Raw genomic sequence first — 18,095 nt, forward strand, 5'->3', positions numbered from 1 at the left:
GTGAAGATACCACCATTGCATGTCCACGGTGTCACCCAGCATAGCTTTTCTGAATAGTTCAGGGCCTTTTCCTGTCTGGCCCAGTGGGAAGATATGGAAGAACTGTAGCTCAGTGGTACAGCATCTGCTTTACATGCAGAAGGTCCCTGGTTCAATGCTCAACATCTCCAAATAGGTCTCCTTTTTGAATGTACTGAATGACCTTTTGTTGCCTCTTTTCATTTATTTCTGCATTTCTTCCCACTCTCTGAAGTATTTTAAATTCCTGGATCAACTTTCTGAAAAGATGAATCTTGACAGAATGGCTGCAGACATTGGATTTGATATGAGGTTGGATGCAGTATTGGCTCGAGTAGACCAATTGATCAAACTGGAAGGAGACACATTAACTGAGAATAAGATCATGGCTCGCAATCTACAAAGAAAGGTAGGGAAAGTGGAGCAAGATTTGAGAATACCACCTTACAAGACATAATAAAGTGCAGCGCCTGATTATTTAGACCAGCATGGGGTAGTCACTCTAGCAGTTAGTGTCAGATCAGTATCAGGGTGATTTGCTGTGAGTATAAAAATGGGGGAGAGTGACAACCATGTATGCTGCCTTGAGCTTTTTGGCAAAATCTTCCCCATCACTTTTGACAGAGCTTTGAGCAGAAGCAAAAGAGAGAAATTTGGGAGAGGAGGCTACAGTTCTTAGAGATTCAGGGGTAGTGGGAACATCATTACTAAGACCACATATGAGGGAAAACAATGGTTTCCTCTATGAGTAGTCTATGGGGTCAGTCATCTCTTTTGTAGTGTCCAGGTAAGAATTCTTCATCACTACACAGTGTCAATCCCAAGGGCTTTAGTGGCCCCATTTCTCAACCACACAGCAGCTTAGTTTTAAAAGCAATCTCCGCCCCCCGAGAAGAAAAGAAAGATGCAAACCCTCAGACAACATCCTAAAACCGTAGCACATTCTACTCAGTCACCCAAATCTCCACTGCCCCCAAATCAATGTCTACCTCCTGCTGATCTTTGGTTGCATTCCCTGTCTGCCCTTCAAAGATCCCACTGACATCTGGAAAAAATGTTAACATTCATATGTTTTCTGCAGGTGGCAAATAAATAAATACTGTATTCACCATTACATTTAACCAAGGTGAAGTGTGATTTTGTGGTGTGTGTATGTGTGCCCACTGCTTTTTAACTTTTCAATGTAGTTGAGAACTCAAAAAGAGCAGCTTGACAGCAAAGAGCTACACATGAAACTTTTGCGTCAGAAGATAGCACAGCTAGAAGAAGAGAAGCAAGTGCGCACAGCGCTGGCTGTGGAAAGAGATGATGCCAACCTGATGGTTAGAAAGCTACAAAAAAAGGTGGACAGATTACAGAATGAACTTGTCTTAGCAAGAGAAACAAACACAGACCTGAAAGCTAAACTGGCTGACACCAATGAACTGAAGGTGGGGAATACGATATATATCTCTTTTAAGCCATGCTCAAAAGGTGTACAAATGCCAGTGGATAGTTTAAATTTTACATATGTATATCCAAAACTGTCCAGCTCATGCTGAGTACTTGGCAAAATGGAACAATTTAGAAATGCTGAGAAATTTGTGTTCTTCAGAATCTTGGACTTCTGCTTAATGTCTTAGTAGCTAATAACACAAGCCTATGCAACACGGGTGGCACTGTGGTTAAACCACAGAGCCTAGGGCTTGCTGATCAGAAGGTCGGCGGTTCAAATCCCCGTGGCGGGATGAGCTCCCGTTGCTCGGTCCCTGCTCCTGCCTACCTAGCAGTTCGAAAGCACGTCAAAGTGCAAGTAGATAAATAGGTACCGCTCCAGTGGGAAGGTAAATGGCGTTTCTGTGCACTGCTCTGGTTCGCCAGAAGCGGCTTAGTCATGCTGGCCACATGACCCGGAAGCTGTACGCCGGCTCCCCCGGCCAGTAAAGTGAGATGAGCGCCGCAACCCCAGAGTTGGACACGACTGGACCTAATGGTCATGGGTCCCTTTACCTTTTTATGCAAGTCTACTCAGCACCACTTGTTTCTGGGTAAATGTAGGCAAGGGCCTTTGCAGTAGAGTACACACCCTGTGTAAAAGTTCCCTGGATTAATTGCTGGCTTCTCCCCCTCTCCCCCTCTTGGCATCTGATTAGTAATAAATAAATATTTTAGTTACTTTTTATCATATTAAAATATTCTCCCTGTGCTGCTCTTCCAGCTGCTACCAATCTGATGACAGAAAGATTAGTCCTCCCCCCTTTTTTTTACAACTCAAAAGCATGCATTTTCAGCCCCACATTAAGGGGAGTGGAGTTTATCTTTCCCTTTACACCATTTTCTAATCTAACCACCCCAACCCAGCCAAAGCTGCAATTTATTTGAGGGGGGGTGGAGATATACAATGCCTTATTCAGCAAGGCAAATAGCTATTTGGGGTAGCAGGATATAGATCAATAAAACAGCATGAGGGCATGCAGAAGGTTAACCACACCATCCTCTGCACCCCAGCAATCAAAACTGGCTGCTTTTACATAAAAATGTAAACCTCAAGAGATCTCAGCAGGGATCTCACATCTTATGTACGTAGTTTAACCTTATACCCCCTTGCACTAGATAGCCTACTGTTTACACCCCTCCTGAGGCAACTCTGGAATTTTTTCACAGATCAGGACACTGGAGCAGGACAGAACCATAGAAGATCTAAGCAAGTCCCAAGAGAAACTGGAAAGGATGAAGGCAAAGGCTGAGAAGCAGCTGACCTCTGTCAAATCAGAGTTGCATGATGTAGAGCGTGAAGCAAAGGACGATAAAGAGAAGGCCAGAAGCAGACTGGAATCTGTTACCAGTGAACTGGGAACACTTAAATCTACTCTACAGGCAGTGATGAAAAGAGAGAAACAGGTATGTAACAATATGACTGACAAGCAGCTCTTGGCATTTAGCAACTTGGTATCTGAAGCAATTTCGGGGGGGGGGTGCTTAGAATGTCATATTCCTTTTTATTGGTGTGAGTTTAAAAATACTCTTTAGTTTGCAAAAAGTTAAACTCCATAAGTAAAAGAAGACTTCTTTTTTTCTAGTGTATAATTTATGCCATTTCAAGGTAAAGGTAAAGGACCCCTGACAGTTAAGTCCAGTCGCGAACGACTCTGGGGTTGCGGCACTCATCTTGCTTTACTGGCCGAGGGAGCCGATGTTTGTCTGCAGACAGTTTTTCCTGGTCATGTGGCCAGCATGATTAAGCCGCTTCTGGCGAAACCAGAGCAGCACACGGAAACACCGTTTACCTTCCTGCTGGAGTGGTACCTATTTATCTACTTCAACCTTGACATGCTTCTGAACTGCTAGGTTGGCAGGAGCAGGGACCGAGCAACGGGAGCTCACCCCATTGCGGGGATTCAAACCGCCGACCTTCCGATCGGCAAGCCCTAGGTTCAGTGGTTTAGACTACAGCGGCACTTGCGTCTCACCCATTTCAATGTAGCCAGTGCCAATAAGAATTTGCCATCCCATCTTTGTTTATTAACTCTTTTTGCCCTATCTCTCACACTCAAAAGCATCCTGAGCTGTGTAAATCACAAATTTGTTGGGTGGATGCTGTATAATATGTCTTAAGGCTTCTGTATATAAAATACATAATTACCATCCTACTTCCAAACTTCATCGAGTCAGTATATTGGCATTATACTGATGGCACTGGCTACAAATATAAAAGCACTGACTACTCCTTAGGGGTTTATGTGTAAGTAGGATTTTTCAGTAGACCTTTCAGGGGACTAGTTGGCAATCAGGCATCATAGTGATCAGTGTATTGGCTGTGTTGGTTCCATGTGAAACAAATAAGCATTCACTTCTTCCTGTTCTTCAGCCAGAGCTGTTTATTTCCCCAGCTAATGTTGCTCTCCACAATTTAGGTCTAGAATAGATTCTTTCATTCCACATCAAATTGTCACAGAGTAGGTGTAAGCACCTCACCTTTCTTCCCTCCAAGCCCACCAGAGCTTGTTGGACTACAGCTCCCTTCAGTCCTTACCAGTGACTATGCTTTGTGGGGCTGATGGGAGTTGGATTCCAATGACAATTGAAGCCGTTATAGGGTAGCCTCTTCTGCTTTGAAGAAGCCTCTTCCCAGGGCCCACAAAACATTGAACGGACCTTCCTTACCAGTGGCGTAGCTAGCCTCAGTGCTGCTGGGGGCGGCGGCAGCGCAGAGGCACCCCCCTGGGGGAGGGGCATGACGCGTGGGTCGCGACGTCATCATGACGTCACGATGCACGTGTATGCAGAAAGGGGGAATTTCCCCCTTTCCAAGGCTTTTTTTCGGCGGGGGGTGCTGGCCAGCTAGGAGGGGGTGGCAAGCGTGACACCCCCTCTTCGCTGGTTGGCCCCCCCGCCGAAAAAAAGCGGAGGAAAGGGCAAAAAGAAGCAGAGCAAGCGCTTCAATGCGCCTGTTCTGCTTCCTTTCCCCGCCCCCCAGCGGTTTTTTCGGCGGGGGGTGGTGGCCAGCGAGGAAGGGGTGACAGGTTCGACACACCCCTTCACTGGTCGGCCCCCCCCCCGCCCAAAAAAGGCGGAGGAAAGGGCAAAAAGAAGCAGAGCAAGCGCTTCAATGCGCCTGTTCTGCTTCCTTTCGGCGGGGCGGGGTGAGAGGGGCCGGCCAAAGTGTCACCCCACCTCCCCTTGACCTAGGGGCGGACCGCCCCCCCGCCCCCACCCTGCGACGCCCCTGTTCCTTACACCTTCATAGCCAGAGTGGCTTCTGCATTTTATACAAAAGCTTTGAGATTAAACTGCCCACACAGTATAGCACAGCACTCAAGTGGTTGCCCTTTTCCATGAATAAAAGTAGTTGATTTATAGAAAGCATTGCATTTGATAATAGCACTTCTCTTGGGCAGATTTCTGACAGCTTGTCGTTATTCTCAAAACAAGGATAATGCAATCTGTTGCATCAAATGCCACCTATTCTAATAACACCAGATTAAAGAGCACAAACAATTGTAAGCATTTGGAAAAAGACCTTTTTGGACACAATGAATCACAAAGAATATATTTTGACATTGATTCAAGTCATGCAATGAAGTGTGTAATATTTAATGTGTGGTTGCAGCATAAAATAAACAGAACTTTGGATTCTTCCTCAACCGTTTTGACTAAAAGTTATTGAACTTTCAAGTTTGGATATTTTGCAGAATACAATTGCTTCTTGCTTTTTTTCTGAAATTGAGCAGGAAAGGAAACCTAAGCTGAATATTTATCCATCCATCCATCTTTTTCTTTTTTCATTGGCTCTGGCTCTACCCACTTCTGGCTTTGATCTCACTCACCATCCGCATGAAGCATCTTCCAATAAATACTCCCACCCAAGGGAGTACAACCATCAACAGAGAAAAGATTCCCCATCCTTGCAAAGAGTCCCTGCCAAATTTTAACACCCCAGTTTGGTGTTTTTTTAAAGGACACGTAAAGCTTTTTAGTGACATTGGGTTCGTTTCTTGGTATGATTTTATACTAGAAAGGCAATAATTTTGTTTCATAGTTTGCATTCTGTGTATTTTATAAATTATTGTAAGCTCTCTTTTTATGATGAGAATCATTGTTTTCATTAAAATTTCTATGGCTACTCATCTATAAAATTCTCTGCAAAAGTGAGCATTATACAACATTAGAAATGCAAAATATAATAACTAAAACAACCCCCCCCCCAACAAAAATAGCAATATAAAACCTTTCTCCTAGCACAGACAGAACAAAACAATTTGGAGCTCAGCATAAAGCCACAGGAAGAGAACAACTTTACAGTAGCACTCTTGTTGCAGAGATATTGCATGTTCCCAGCATAGAATCATAGAATTATGCAGCTGATTATTCCTGCCTAAGTGCAGAAGCTTATATTTGTCCCTGTTAAAATTGGTTTTGATAATTTTGGCCCAGTTCTCCAATCTGTTAAGGTCATCTTGAATCCCAGTTCTGTCTTCTGCAACTTTAGTTACCTTTCCAGCTTGGTGTCATGTGTAAATTTGATGAACCTCTGCTCAATTCCTTCATCCAAGCCATTTATAAAGACGTTGAGCAACTGTGGGCCCAGGATAGAACTCTGCGGCACTTTCTAGGATATACTGTGATGACAAGTGCTGGAGATGTAATAGTCAGTGTACAAATTGTACACACACACACACACACACACACACACACATGAGCTGTGCAGTAATTCACACATGTTGGTTTACCATTCAAAATTACTATTTTAGAAAAGACTGGATATTTTTTTATTAAATTACTCAAAAATATTGTTACTGAATTATCTACAAGGTACGGTCCCAGAGTTATACCTGGAAATAGGTTTAAATCTTTTAAAAAATGACCAAAGACAAAGTGTGGAAAGCATCATTTTTAGCTTGGCTTGAGAGGATTTGGACCATAATAATAGTAATCAATTTTACATGTTATATAAGAGAAAAAAGACAACAAACAACTAAATTTATAGAACTTTGTCCAGCACTTACGTATTATATTTTGCAATGATGAGGCTGAGGACAATATATATCCATAGAATTTATTTACATTCTTATAATTTTGTAATATGCTCTTGGTTATATTTACATTTTCGTTATGCAATGTGTTCTTTTTTTTGTTAGGATTAATATTGAAAACAAAAGACTTTTCAGACTGACAAAGCAATAGCAATAAACATTCAAACTTAAACAGCAGCATAAACATTCAAACTTAAATTGGTATAAAACTCCAAGCATCTTAAAAGGGCAGCAAACAAGCACCAAAATAACAACAGACACCCCAGGAACACTCCCTGGATTCCTTGGCAGGGTGTCCTCACCCCAAAGGCTCTCTGCCAGCCCACCACCCACCTTAACATAGATGGCATGAGAATTGAAGAGCTTCAGATACTTAGGGCATGGACAAATTGGTATGGGAGGAGGAGACATGATATATAATTTAATGTCTCTCTCTCTCCCTCCCCTTTTGTTTTTACAGCTGGCGGACTTCAGAGAAGTCGTCTCCCGAATGCTGGGTCTCAATATTGCCACCATTGCTCTTCCCGACTATGAAATAATTACTCGTCTAGAGGGGCTGATCCATTCCCATCCGCATCACTTTGTTCCCTGTGTCTGCTTCAAAGATATGTCGGTGAGGAAAGATGGGTCATTGCAGCTTCTCCACTGAACACGTTCCCTTTGCAACAGTAACGAGGACTGAGTAGAATTCCTGCCCTGGTGGTCCTTTTCTCTTTGCTAGTATAAATGTTCCAGGATTTGACACAGAATGTTGGTGATAAAATTATAGAGGGCCTACAGTGAGAGTGCTTTAAAAAAAAAATGTAAATGTCTGTAATAGGTTTCAGAAGATCAATACCCATGATGTTCAATACCCATGAAGCATCTTAATAAACAGCATTCTGTTACAGCTGAACATCTTATGCTATGCACTGGATATCAAAAATGGAAAGAACATTATTACTGTTGTCATCCATTAGTGGGATCTTGCTCATGGACGCTGCCTGAGACCAATTTTGATCAGATCATCTGCCCCAGCACACCCCACCACAGAGGGTCCCCTTATTTTAGGAGCCATAGAAGTTCCCTTCCACCAACCGTGTTCCATGAATCCTCCTTGGGATCCTAGTTTATGTGTCAATGCACTTGTTTTGCAAAATGAAAGAAAAGAGTATTCCACAAATCATTAATGTTCCTTTGGCTGGACACAATAATCAGTTCAGCACTTTCACACCAAAGCATCCCAGTTTGCATTCTTTCCAGTCTTTTTTTTATAGCTGTTCTCCACTACAGTACTTTTGGTTTTTTTTCTACTCAAGCTGGCACATTACAACTGTCTTTAGTTAACAGATGAACAACATCCTAAAAACTGTGCCAAAGATTTTTTTTAAAAAAGAGAGAGCTCTTCAACAGGATTTTTGATTCCCCTCTTACATATCAATCATTTATATTTCTTACGACAGGTTACCAGTTTTTAAAATTGAGAGCAAATGAGAATAACATGACAGATTAGTTGCAGCTGTAGAATTCCTTGGACAAAAAATAGAACAAAAAAAGATGAATCCAAGAGCTCCACCTCATTCAACTATTGATGCTTACAAGAAAAGCTGCAAAAGAACATTCTGTTGCACTGTTCACAGATGGACACAGATGTGCAAGTTACAATCCCAGCCCCACTTTATGCAACCCCTGCTGCTTTCTGAAGCTGCCCAATTCTGCCATCCCATTAGAATTTCTTTCTTCCCATTTCTGCTTTCCCCTTTCTTACCCCTCCAGTTTGTGTGCATACAGCACAGTAAAGTCAGAAAGGAGTTACTTTCACTTGCTTTCCAGAACAGCAGCTGTATTGGTCTGCAGTACTGAAAATGAATAAATCTGTATTTGATAATAACCCCATCATATCCAGTGGGACTTATGTCTGAGTAGACATGCATAAAATTTAGGAGTTAAAAATCTGAGGTAGTCATGGTGAAAATTGAAACGGGGCATTACCTGTATTTGTTCTGGGTTAATGAATCTGGAACCATATCTGGGCGCTCTTGAAGGAAACTAATTTTCTAGATTGATTTCAGTCTGGGTTTCGGGCCAGTTTTGGCACAAAAACAACTGTGGTCACTCTGTATGATAATAATTTTGTGATTCCTCTCATCTTTGATGCAGCTCCTCATGTCCCCTCTGAATCTACCCCAGAGGGTTGGGCAGATTTGGGGGAAGTGGGTACTGTAGGGAGAGGGATTGTCAGAAATTGCCTTTTCTGTTCTGCTGTCTGTGAGTAGATCGGATACCAGCTGCTAAGTATATATTTAATAGCTTTTCAAAACTTTCATAACTCAAGCTCCCAGTTCTTTCTTTCTTTTTCATAAAAACACACAGAGACACCTGGCTGTAATTTAATCAATGGAAACTGAAAGTGCTCTGTGAGTTGCATTGGAGAACATTTGTAGAAAGGTGATCTATAAACCTTTTAAATAAATATCCTTTCAGCTGTGTAGCACACACTCTTGACTATACTCAGAAGTAAATCTGTTGATTTCATTGAACCTGCTGCCTAGCTAATGTGCCTTTTGTTTCAATCCTATGCAGTACACAATTACCTGGGAGTAAGTCCACTGAGATACCTGCTTCTTCCAATTAAATGTTCGTAGGATTGCACATGCTTGAAATACAAACCTGCAGAGGGCAGAAGAGAAGCAGGGGGTGGGAGATCAACCCTAATTATTTGGTAATGATAAAAAGAACAAATCTGTTTGTATGGATCCATAAATAGGTGCAGTTGGGAAAGATTTTGTATTCATGCATTGTAACTCAAATACGTAATAATCTGTGGCTACAACTCTCATAGGAATAAAGAAGTTTTAATATTGACAATATTTGCTTTGCTTATGGAAAAAGTATGCTCTTCTGTGCTCGTTTAGTCAAAGCAAATAAAAATAAGTCCAACGTGAGCAAAGTTCAGAGGGGTTATTGAACTATGCAATTACTGTAGTGTCTGCTGAAAGCAAAACTTAATATTTTTTAACGAGGAAATTTTACAGGGCAAATTTATATTATTTAAATCTAAAATGTTGTTTTTGATAATATCACACATAGCTGTCTTATTTTAGGTATACTAAGAGCTTCTGCAAAAATAGAAACTATATTTAGAAAGTAAAGCACCATAAAAGTAAATCTTATACAATAATTTGTGGGTTTGGAAGAGAGAATACAGAATGAATCAACTGGTCTTTGTCAGAATTGAGACCTAAAAAATTCATGCTACAGCTATGACATATATAGTTTATCATCATAAATGTATAGCAATTAGTTTCCAGCTACTGAGGATGCTTCTAGGTGGTGGGTTAATATGACATATGGATTGTTGAAGTATCACAAATGGCATGGTGATGTAGAAAAATTCAGGTTTCCTGGGCAGAGATTTTCAGGATTGTATATCACCCAACAAAGGAGAGTGACCCCCACCCCATGACCTTACTGTCAACTTGTTGAGTGAGAGGCTAAGGATTTGTGTCATAAAAATCTTACCGTGTACTTGTTGACAGCAGCCCATATGACAGCTTCTAGGAACTGGAAGAATAGATTGAAGAATAGTTCAACGGAATATGGCAAATTGTCCTAACAGAAAAGCTGAAAGCAGAAATGACAGTTCAGAGAATACAAAAATCAAGGGACACATTTCACAAGGCTTCATTTCGCATGTGCAAATAGGCGAGGACCTGGAATAACTCCGCCAGACAGTGCAGAGAGCATTTATAGGTTAAAGTACATGGTGATTCTTTGCAAACTATTCCTATAAATACTTGCTTCATGCTCTTGGGGGAGGAGGGGGGAAAGGGGCTTGTTGTATTTGCTTAGGTTGTTTCAGAAAATATATATGAAACATCATAACAACAGGTGGTTGTTGTTTTTTTAACTTAACTGGATATTCCCTTAAATTGAGATTAAAAGACAAAAGAAAAAGATTGCCATTTGATGACATAATGTGACTGCTGCAAGAAAACTTCCATGAATAAGGAAATTGATCACCACAATAAGTACCCTCTGCAAGCACCCGGAATCTATTTTAATTTGGTTAAGCTTTGGACTGTAGTGTCTAGTAATCACTATTTGAATTGACAGAAATGCCATTGCTATAGATTTACAGTAGAAACTTTCTGTTTTACTGTTTGCTTTTAAACAACTGTTCTGATCAGTGTGTTAAAATAAATCTTTGGAGGTTTACTGCTGCCTCTGCTTGTCTTTTATTTAACCTCATTTCAATTGGCTGGCATTACAATATGCAACAAATATTCAGCTAGTAAAAATTATAGTAGCCATGTATACAGTTTGTGTGCATATAAAATAGATCTGTTTTGAGTCTACTTTGTGCTGAGAAACATTTGTCAAATTTATGCTTGTAGAAATATGTTGTTGTTGTTCAGTCGTTCAGTCGTGTCCGACTCTTCGTGACCCCATGGACCAGAGCACGCCAGGCACGCCTATCCTTCACTGCCTCCCGCAGTTTGGCCAAACTCATGTTAGTAGCTTCAAGAACACTGTCCAACCATCTCATCCTCTGTCGTCCCCTTCTCCTTGTGCCCTCCATCTTTCCCAACATCAGGGTCTTTTCCAGGGAGTCTTCTCTTCTCATGAGGTGGCCAAAGTACTGGAGCCTCAACTTCAGGATCTGTCCTTCTAGTGAGCACTCAGGGCTGATTTCTTTGAGAATGGATAGGTTTGATCTTCTTGCAGTCCATGGGACTCTCAAGAGTCTCCTCCAGCACCATAATTCAAAAGCATCAATTCTTCGGCGATCAGCCTTCTTGATGGTCCAGCTCTCACTTCCGTACATTACTACTGGGAAAACCATAGCTTTAACTATACGGACCTTTGTCGGCAAGGTGATGTCTCTGCTTTTTAAGATGCTGTCTAGGTTTGTCATTGCTTTTCTCCCAAGAAGCAGGCGTCTTCTAATTTCGTGACTGCTGTCACCATCTGCAGTGATCATGGAACCCAAAAATGTGAAATCTCTCACTGCCTCCATTTCTTCCCCTTCTATTTGCCAGGAGGTGATGGGACCAGTGGCCATGATCTTAGTTTTTTTGATGTTGAGCTTCAGACCATATTTTGCGCTCTCCTCTTTCACCCTCATTAAAAGGTTCTTTAATTCCTCCTCACTTTCTGCCATCAAGGTAGTATCATCAGCATATCTGAGGTTGTTGATATTTTTTCCGGCAATCTTAATTCCGGTTTGGGATTCATCCAGTCCAGCCTTTCGCATGATGAATTCTGCATATAAGTTAAATAAGCAGGGAGACAATATACAGCCTTGTCGTACTCCTTTCCCAATTTTGAACCAATCAGTTGTTCCATATCCAGTTCTAACTGTAGCTTCTTGTCCCACATAGAGATTTCTCAGGAGACAAATGAGGTGATCCGGCACTCCCATTTCTTTAAGAACTTGCCATAGTTTGCTGTGGTCGACACAGTCAAATGCTTTTGCGTAGTCAATGAAGCAGAAGTAGATGTTTTTCTGGAACTCTCTAGCTTTCTCCATAATCCATCGCATGTTTGCAATTTGGTCTCTGGTTCCTCTGCCCCTTCGAAATCCAGCTTGCACTTCTGGGAGTTCTCGGTCCACATACTGCTTAAGCCTGCCTTGTAGAATTTTAAGCATAACCTTGCTAGCGTGTGAAATGAGTGCAATTGTGCGGTAGTTGGAGCATTCTTTGGCACTGCCCTTCTTTGGGATTGGGATGTAGACTGATCTTCTCCAATCCTCTGGCCACTGCTGAGTTTTCCAAATTTGCTGGCATATTGAGTGTAGCACCTTAACAGCATCATCTTTTAAAATTTTTAATAGTTCAGCTGGAATATCATCACTTCCACTGGCCTTGTTGTTAGCGAGGCTTTCTAAGGCCCATTTGACTTCACTCTCCAGGATGTCTGGCTCAAGGTCAGCAACCACATTACCTGGGGTGTATGACACCTCCATATCTTTCTGGTATAATTCCTCTGTGTATTCTTGCCACCTCTTCTTGATATCTTCTGCTTCTGTTAGGTCCTTTCCACTTTTGTCCTTAATTGTGGTAATCTTTGTACGAAATGTTCCTTTCATATCTCCAATTTTCTTGAACAAATCTCTGGTTTTTCCCATTCTGTTATTTTCCTCTATTTCTTTGCATTGCTCGTTTAGAAAGGCCCTCTTGTCTCTCCTTGCTATTCTTTGGAAATCTGCATTCAATTTCCTGTATCTTTCACGGTCTCCCTCGCATTTTGCTTGCCTTCTCTCCTCCGCTATTTGTAAGGCCTCATTGGACAGCCACTTTGCTTTCTTGCATTTCTTTTTCATTGGGATGGTTTTCGTTGCTGTCTCCTGTATAATGTTACGAGCCTCCATCCACAGTTCTTCAGGCACTCTATCCACCAAATCTAAATCCTTAAACCTGTTCTTCACTTCAACTGTGTATTCATAAGGAATTTGATTTAGATTATATCTTACTGGCCCAGTGCTTTTTCCTACTTTCTTCAGTTTAAGCTGGAATTTTGCTATAAGAAGCTGATGATCTGAGCCACAGTCAGCTCCAGGTCTTGTTTTCGCTGAGTGTATAGAGCTTCTCCATCTTTGGCTGCAGAGAATATAATCAATCTGATTTCGATGTTGCCCATCTGGTGATGTCCATGTGTAGAGTCGTCTCTTGTGTTGTTGGAAAAGAGTGTTTGTGATGACCAGCTTGTTCTCTTGACAGAACTCTATTAGCCTTTGCCCTGCTTCATTTTGATCTCCAAGGCCAAACTTGCCAGTTGTTCCTTTTATCTCTTGACTCCCTACTTTAGCATTCCAATCCCCTATAATGAGGAGAACATCCTTCTTTGGTGTCATTTCTATAAGGTGTTGTAAGTCTTCATAGAATTGATCAATTTCAGTTTCTTCAGCACTGGTAGTTGGTGCATAAATTTGGATTACTGTGATGTTAAAAGGTCTGCCTTGGATTCGTATCGAGATCATTCTATCATTTTTGAAATTGCATCCCAGTACAGCTTTCGCCACTCTTTTGTTGACTATGAGGGCCACTCCATTTCTTTTACGGGATTCCTGCCCACAGTAGTAGATATGATAGTCATCCGAACTGAATTCACCCATTCCTGTCCATTTTAGTTCACTGATGCCTAGGATGTCAATGTTTATTCTTGCCATCTCATTTTTTACCACATCCAGCTTACCAAGGTTCATGGTTCTTACATTCCAGGTTCCTATGCAATACTTTTCTTTACAGCATTGGACTTTCCTTTCGCTTCCAGGCATATCCGTAGCTGAGCGTCCTTTCGGCTTTGGCCCAGCCGCTTCATCAGCTCTGGATCTACTTGTACTTGTCCTCCGCTCTTCCCCAGTAGCAAGTTGGACGCCTTCCGACCTGAGGGGCTCATCTTCCAGCGTCATATCTTTTATATGCCTGTTGTCTTTGTCCATGGAGTTTTCTTGGCAGGGATACTGGAGTGGGTTGCCAGTTCCTCCTCCAGGTGGATCACGTTTGGTCCAAACTCTCCACTATGACCTGTCCATCTTGACCTGCCCATAGCTTCCCTGAGTAATTCAAGCCCCTTCGCCGCGACAAGGCAGTGATCCATATAGAAGGCAGTGATCCTTATATTTCCATGTAGAAATATAAGGAATCCTATAAAACCACAAGCAATTTGTGAACATTTAAATGATGCCCACAGTCCCAAGGAGGGCATTATATTGGAGCATGCAATATTTAGACCTATTGGGGTTGGGGAAGACAGCTTGGCATCAACTTGAAATTGATTAGATAATTTAATAGCATAAGCCTAACCATGAATCCTGAAGTTGAGGCTCCAATACTTTGGCCACCTCATGAGAAGAGAAGACTCCCTGGAAAAGACCCTGATGTTGGGAAAGATGGAGGGCACAAGGAGAAGGGGACGACAGAGGATGAGATGGTAGGACAGTGTTCTCGAAGCGACTGGCATGAGTTTGGCCAAACTGCGGGAGGCAGTGGAGGATAGGGGTGCCTGGCGTGCTCTGGTCCATGGGGTCACGAAGAGTCGGACACGACTGAACGACTGAACAACAACAACCATGTCTACTCAGAAGTAAGCTCTATCTAATTCAGTGGTGCTTACTTACACCCTGGTAAGTTGGTTTAAGATTGCAGTCTAAATGCATTGTAACCAGGGGCGTCTTGTCCATAGAGGCAAGTGGCGCAGGGCGCCAGGGCTCCAAGATCGCACCAAGTTCTGGAGGGCACCTGGGAAGAGGCGGGGGCTAGACGTGGCACCTCCTGGCACCAGCTCACTGCCCTCGCCCGCTGCGCCAAAGCAGTGCCATGCCTGGAGCCTCCGCCTCTTCCCTGCTGGAGGATCTGCCCTCCAGCCGCTGCCTGCCTCCTCCAGCCCTGCCAAGCTGCCGGCAGCGCTGTAAAAACCGGGGGGGGGAGGGATCTTTGAACGGGGGTGGTGCTGGAGGGATCTTTGAATGACGGCGCCAGATATCCGTAAGATGGCCCTGATTGTAACTCAGTTCTTGGCCTGTTTACTCAGAAGTAAGTTCCACTATATTAAGTGGTTCTATGTTAAATGTGCAGTTTTAGCTTCCAGCATTAATAAAGACGTAATCAGATCAGAAAATTTAGAACCAATTCTTCACACATCACCCCCTGCCCCATAGCTCAGTAGGTGAGCACATACTTTTCTTGAAAAGGGTCCTACATTCAATCTGCTGCATCTCTTTTGGAAGCAGAGCTGAAAGGACCAGTTGGAATATGCCATAGCAGTGCATATTTGTTTTCAAAATGAATACCAGTAATGAAACAAGTGAGCTCAATTTTAGTTATAAAAACAAATGGGGATCAAATGAATTAGTTCAAAATGAAAATACATTTGCTCTTTTTAAAATTTGTTTCACCCATTCCAATTGAAGTATGACTGGAGCAACCTTACAGGGGGAGAGGAAGAGAACAGTTAGGTTATGCCTGTGCACCTTTTGAAATGTAAAAAGCCCCCCCCCCATTTTATAGCCAATCTAACTGAGAGACCACTAAAGTTACAGGCAGCAGAAGACTGTCTGGATCATGCACTGAAATAAATGGAAGCCAATACAAATGGAAGTTGAAGAAAAGAATAAGCTAGTTCTGCATCAGTCATGAAACAAATGTAATTGTAGCAAATGAGTATGAAATTAAGTGAAACTATTAAATAAACACTTGGAATTAATAACTAAAAAAAAATAGTTCACACCTAGATGTCACTGTGCTGTATGGACAAATGGTCTGGCTCAATTTAAGATAGGAGCCTTCTTCCAGCAATTTTGCCCTAAGAGGCAACAAGGGAGCTATAGGCCGGGGTATACATTTAGCCAAGCCCACTAAGGCTGCATGATGACCCTTGGCTCCTAGCATGATCCAAGTGAACCTCTGAAGGAGGAAGTATACTGGTTTCATAGGCTCAATATTGGCATCAGTGTTCCAGATTGGTATAAAATAGTTTTCAGGTGTTCAATCCTGGCTTGGGAGGATTGTGGACATTACTGGGCTTCACAGATTACAAGCTTTAAAGTGTGCACCTTAAAAAGTGAAGTGAATGCAACACCCCTGTAGGAGGAAGGGCGGGGATCCTGTTTGGGTTGCCTCTGCCCATCTCCCCACTGGCAGGTAGTAAAATCTTTTGATAGAATACACGTGGGGCAGAGACAACCCCATTTCCAGTTCCACTTCCTAACAGCCCCACTGCAGGTGGCTTTGCCAGCTGCTCTAGGCAAAAGAGAAAAGGCGGGAAAGATATTTTGGAACGGACTTTCTTCTTCCTTTGTCTCTTCCTGGCTCCTCTTTCTGCTCCCTTCCGCAACTCCTGCCGGGTTTCCACTCTCTCCTTTCCCTCCACCTGACGTCCATTTCGTGGCCTTCCCACCCCCCACCGGGCCTACAGCCTTGGAAGGCCTTTTGTGTGGGGTGGGGTGCCTCGGGAAAGGGCTTCAGTGCAGCAGAAGGGCCTTTCCGTAGAGTTGCTTGAGAGAGATGGATCTCTCTGCAGGGGGACCCGGGGTCTCCCTGAATCCAGCAGCAGCAGCAGCGTGTCCCCAAGCCACAGAGGTTGTGAGGGACCTGCAAAGGCCTGCTCCAGCGGTTCCTGTTTGCCTAGCCTGGCACAGGCTCTGGGCCTACCCGCAGGCCCCAGCCCCACCCCACTTGCCACAGGCCTATCAGGGGCCCCTCAGCTGGAGAAGGAACTTAACACGGTAAGTACCAATGTTTGCTTCTCCTGGCAAGATTTCGTTGCGTCTCCCTGTCAAGAGTACTTGAATTTGTTGGCACACGTTGCATGAAATGACTTTGGAGCAAGGGGGATCCAAATGGTGACTTTCAGTTAGCCACAGGCAGCGTGGTTAATGGTTAGGGGAGATGGGCATGCATACTTATGGTACGACAAGGTAAAGGCCCACAGAGGTTTTAAAAACCATATAATCAGAAAAGCATTGTTTAAGGTATGGATTAGATACAAAGATCTCTTAGCAAGTAAGACACCCAGGTGGATCTTGCTTTTGGAAGCCAAGGCACGGAAAAGGTTAAACATGGAAACTAACTGGTTGAAGTATAGTGATGTATTGAGGGAAGAAGATAATAAATGTAAGTTAAAACCATATGATCAATTTAAAGATAAGTTGACTGATTGGCTACAGTACCATCAGATCAACGAGATGTTTAAAATGGACAGTAAAAACTCAGGTTTTTAGATAGAAAAATCCAGACTGGAGACAGAATTGCTGGACTCTGCAAGAATCTTTCCAGAATGTACAATTTATTGTTGGAGTGGCATACGAAAGACGAACAAGTGAAATCGGTTATGAGGTTTCTGGTATAAAATATGGTAATTGGTATTTTAATAAATGATTAAAATAAATTATATTGGATAATAAAATAGGTATTTAAATATGTTAATGAATTTATGATCAATTATGAAACTGCATAAAGAAGAATTGAAATGAAACCCAGGAAGGGGAGGTCGGGGGAAGTCACCCTAAGATGTTAAAGGGTAAATGTGATTTTGATATAAGAATTGTTTGTGTTTTGTTTGTTGTTCTTGTATTTGTGTTTTATGTTTTATATCTTGTAAAATGAATAAAAATATTTTTTAAAAAAATAATGGTTAGGGGAGAAGGGAGCCTTAGTCCACAGCATCTCGATGCTATGTGAGTCATAATAGATGGCCAACAAGTATCTCCAGGGGACTTTAGCAAGCAATATTATTATTGTTATTAAATTTATTAGTTGCTTCTTTTTTGGCCACGGACGACTTAAAGCGAATACTACAGGAGGAGACAAAAAAAATGAATATAAACAAATCATATGTAGACTCTGGTAAAGCAGTAAAAGTGTGGACTCACTAAACTCAAACAAATGTATTAACATCAAGGCAAAATATTGAAGGGGTAACCTTACTTGCAAAAAGATCTGGCTTTAAGCCGCTCTAGATTTTGAACCTCAAAGGATAGCTGTTTTTCACCCAGAAGGTAATTAACAGGCAGCCACTGCAAATCCTATACAGAAGTATTTTTTTCTTATGCAAAACATTAATTATTGGGTTTTATCAGCA

At 42.2% G+C, this 18,095-nt stretch overlaps 1 protein-coding gene across 11 annotated transcripts in view; it reads left to right on the forward strand.

The window, feature by feature from the left end:
* LOC117043861 (damage-control phosphatase ARMT1-like) overlaps nucleotides 1–7,376 on the forward strand; it is a 64,902-nt gene extending 57,526 nt beyond the window's left edge. For 6 of the 11 annotated variants that reach the window (XM_033143999.1, XM_033144000.1, XM_033144003.1 and 3 more), the window contains 4 exons: nucleotides 254–427; nucleotides 1,206–1,448; nucleotides 2,662–2,898; nucleotides 6,991–7,375. In XM_033143999.1, coding sequence (XP_032999890.1) covers nucleotides 254–427; nucleotides 1,206–1,448; nucleotides 2,662–2,898; nucleotides 6,991–7,179 — 843 coding nt within the window. In that variant the 3' untranslated portion in view covers nucleotides 7,180–7,375. Of the gene's footprint in view, nucleotides 1–253; nucleotides 428–1,205; nucleotides 1,449–2,661; nucleotides 2,899–6,990 lie in introns of all 11 variants that reach the window. The other 5 variants (XM_033144005.1, XM_033143997.1, XM_033144002.1 and 2 more) reach the window with 1 other exon arrangement.
* Nucleotides 7,377–18,095: the final 10,719 nt, after the last annotated feature.

Source organism: Lacerta agilis, chromosome 3 (genome assembly GCF_009819535.1).
Source record: "Lacerta agilis isolate rLacAgi1 chromosome 3, rLacAgi1.pri, whole genome shotgun sequence".
In the NCBI taxonomy this organism is placed as follows: Eukaryota; Metazoa; Chordata; class Lepidosauria; order Squamata; family Lacertidae; genus Lacerta; species Lacerta agilis.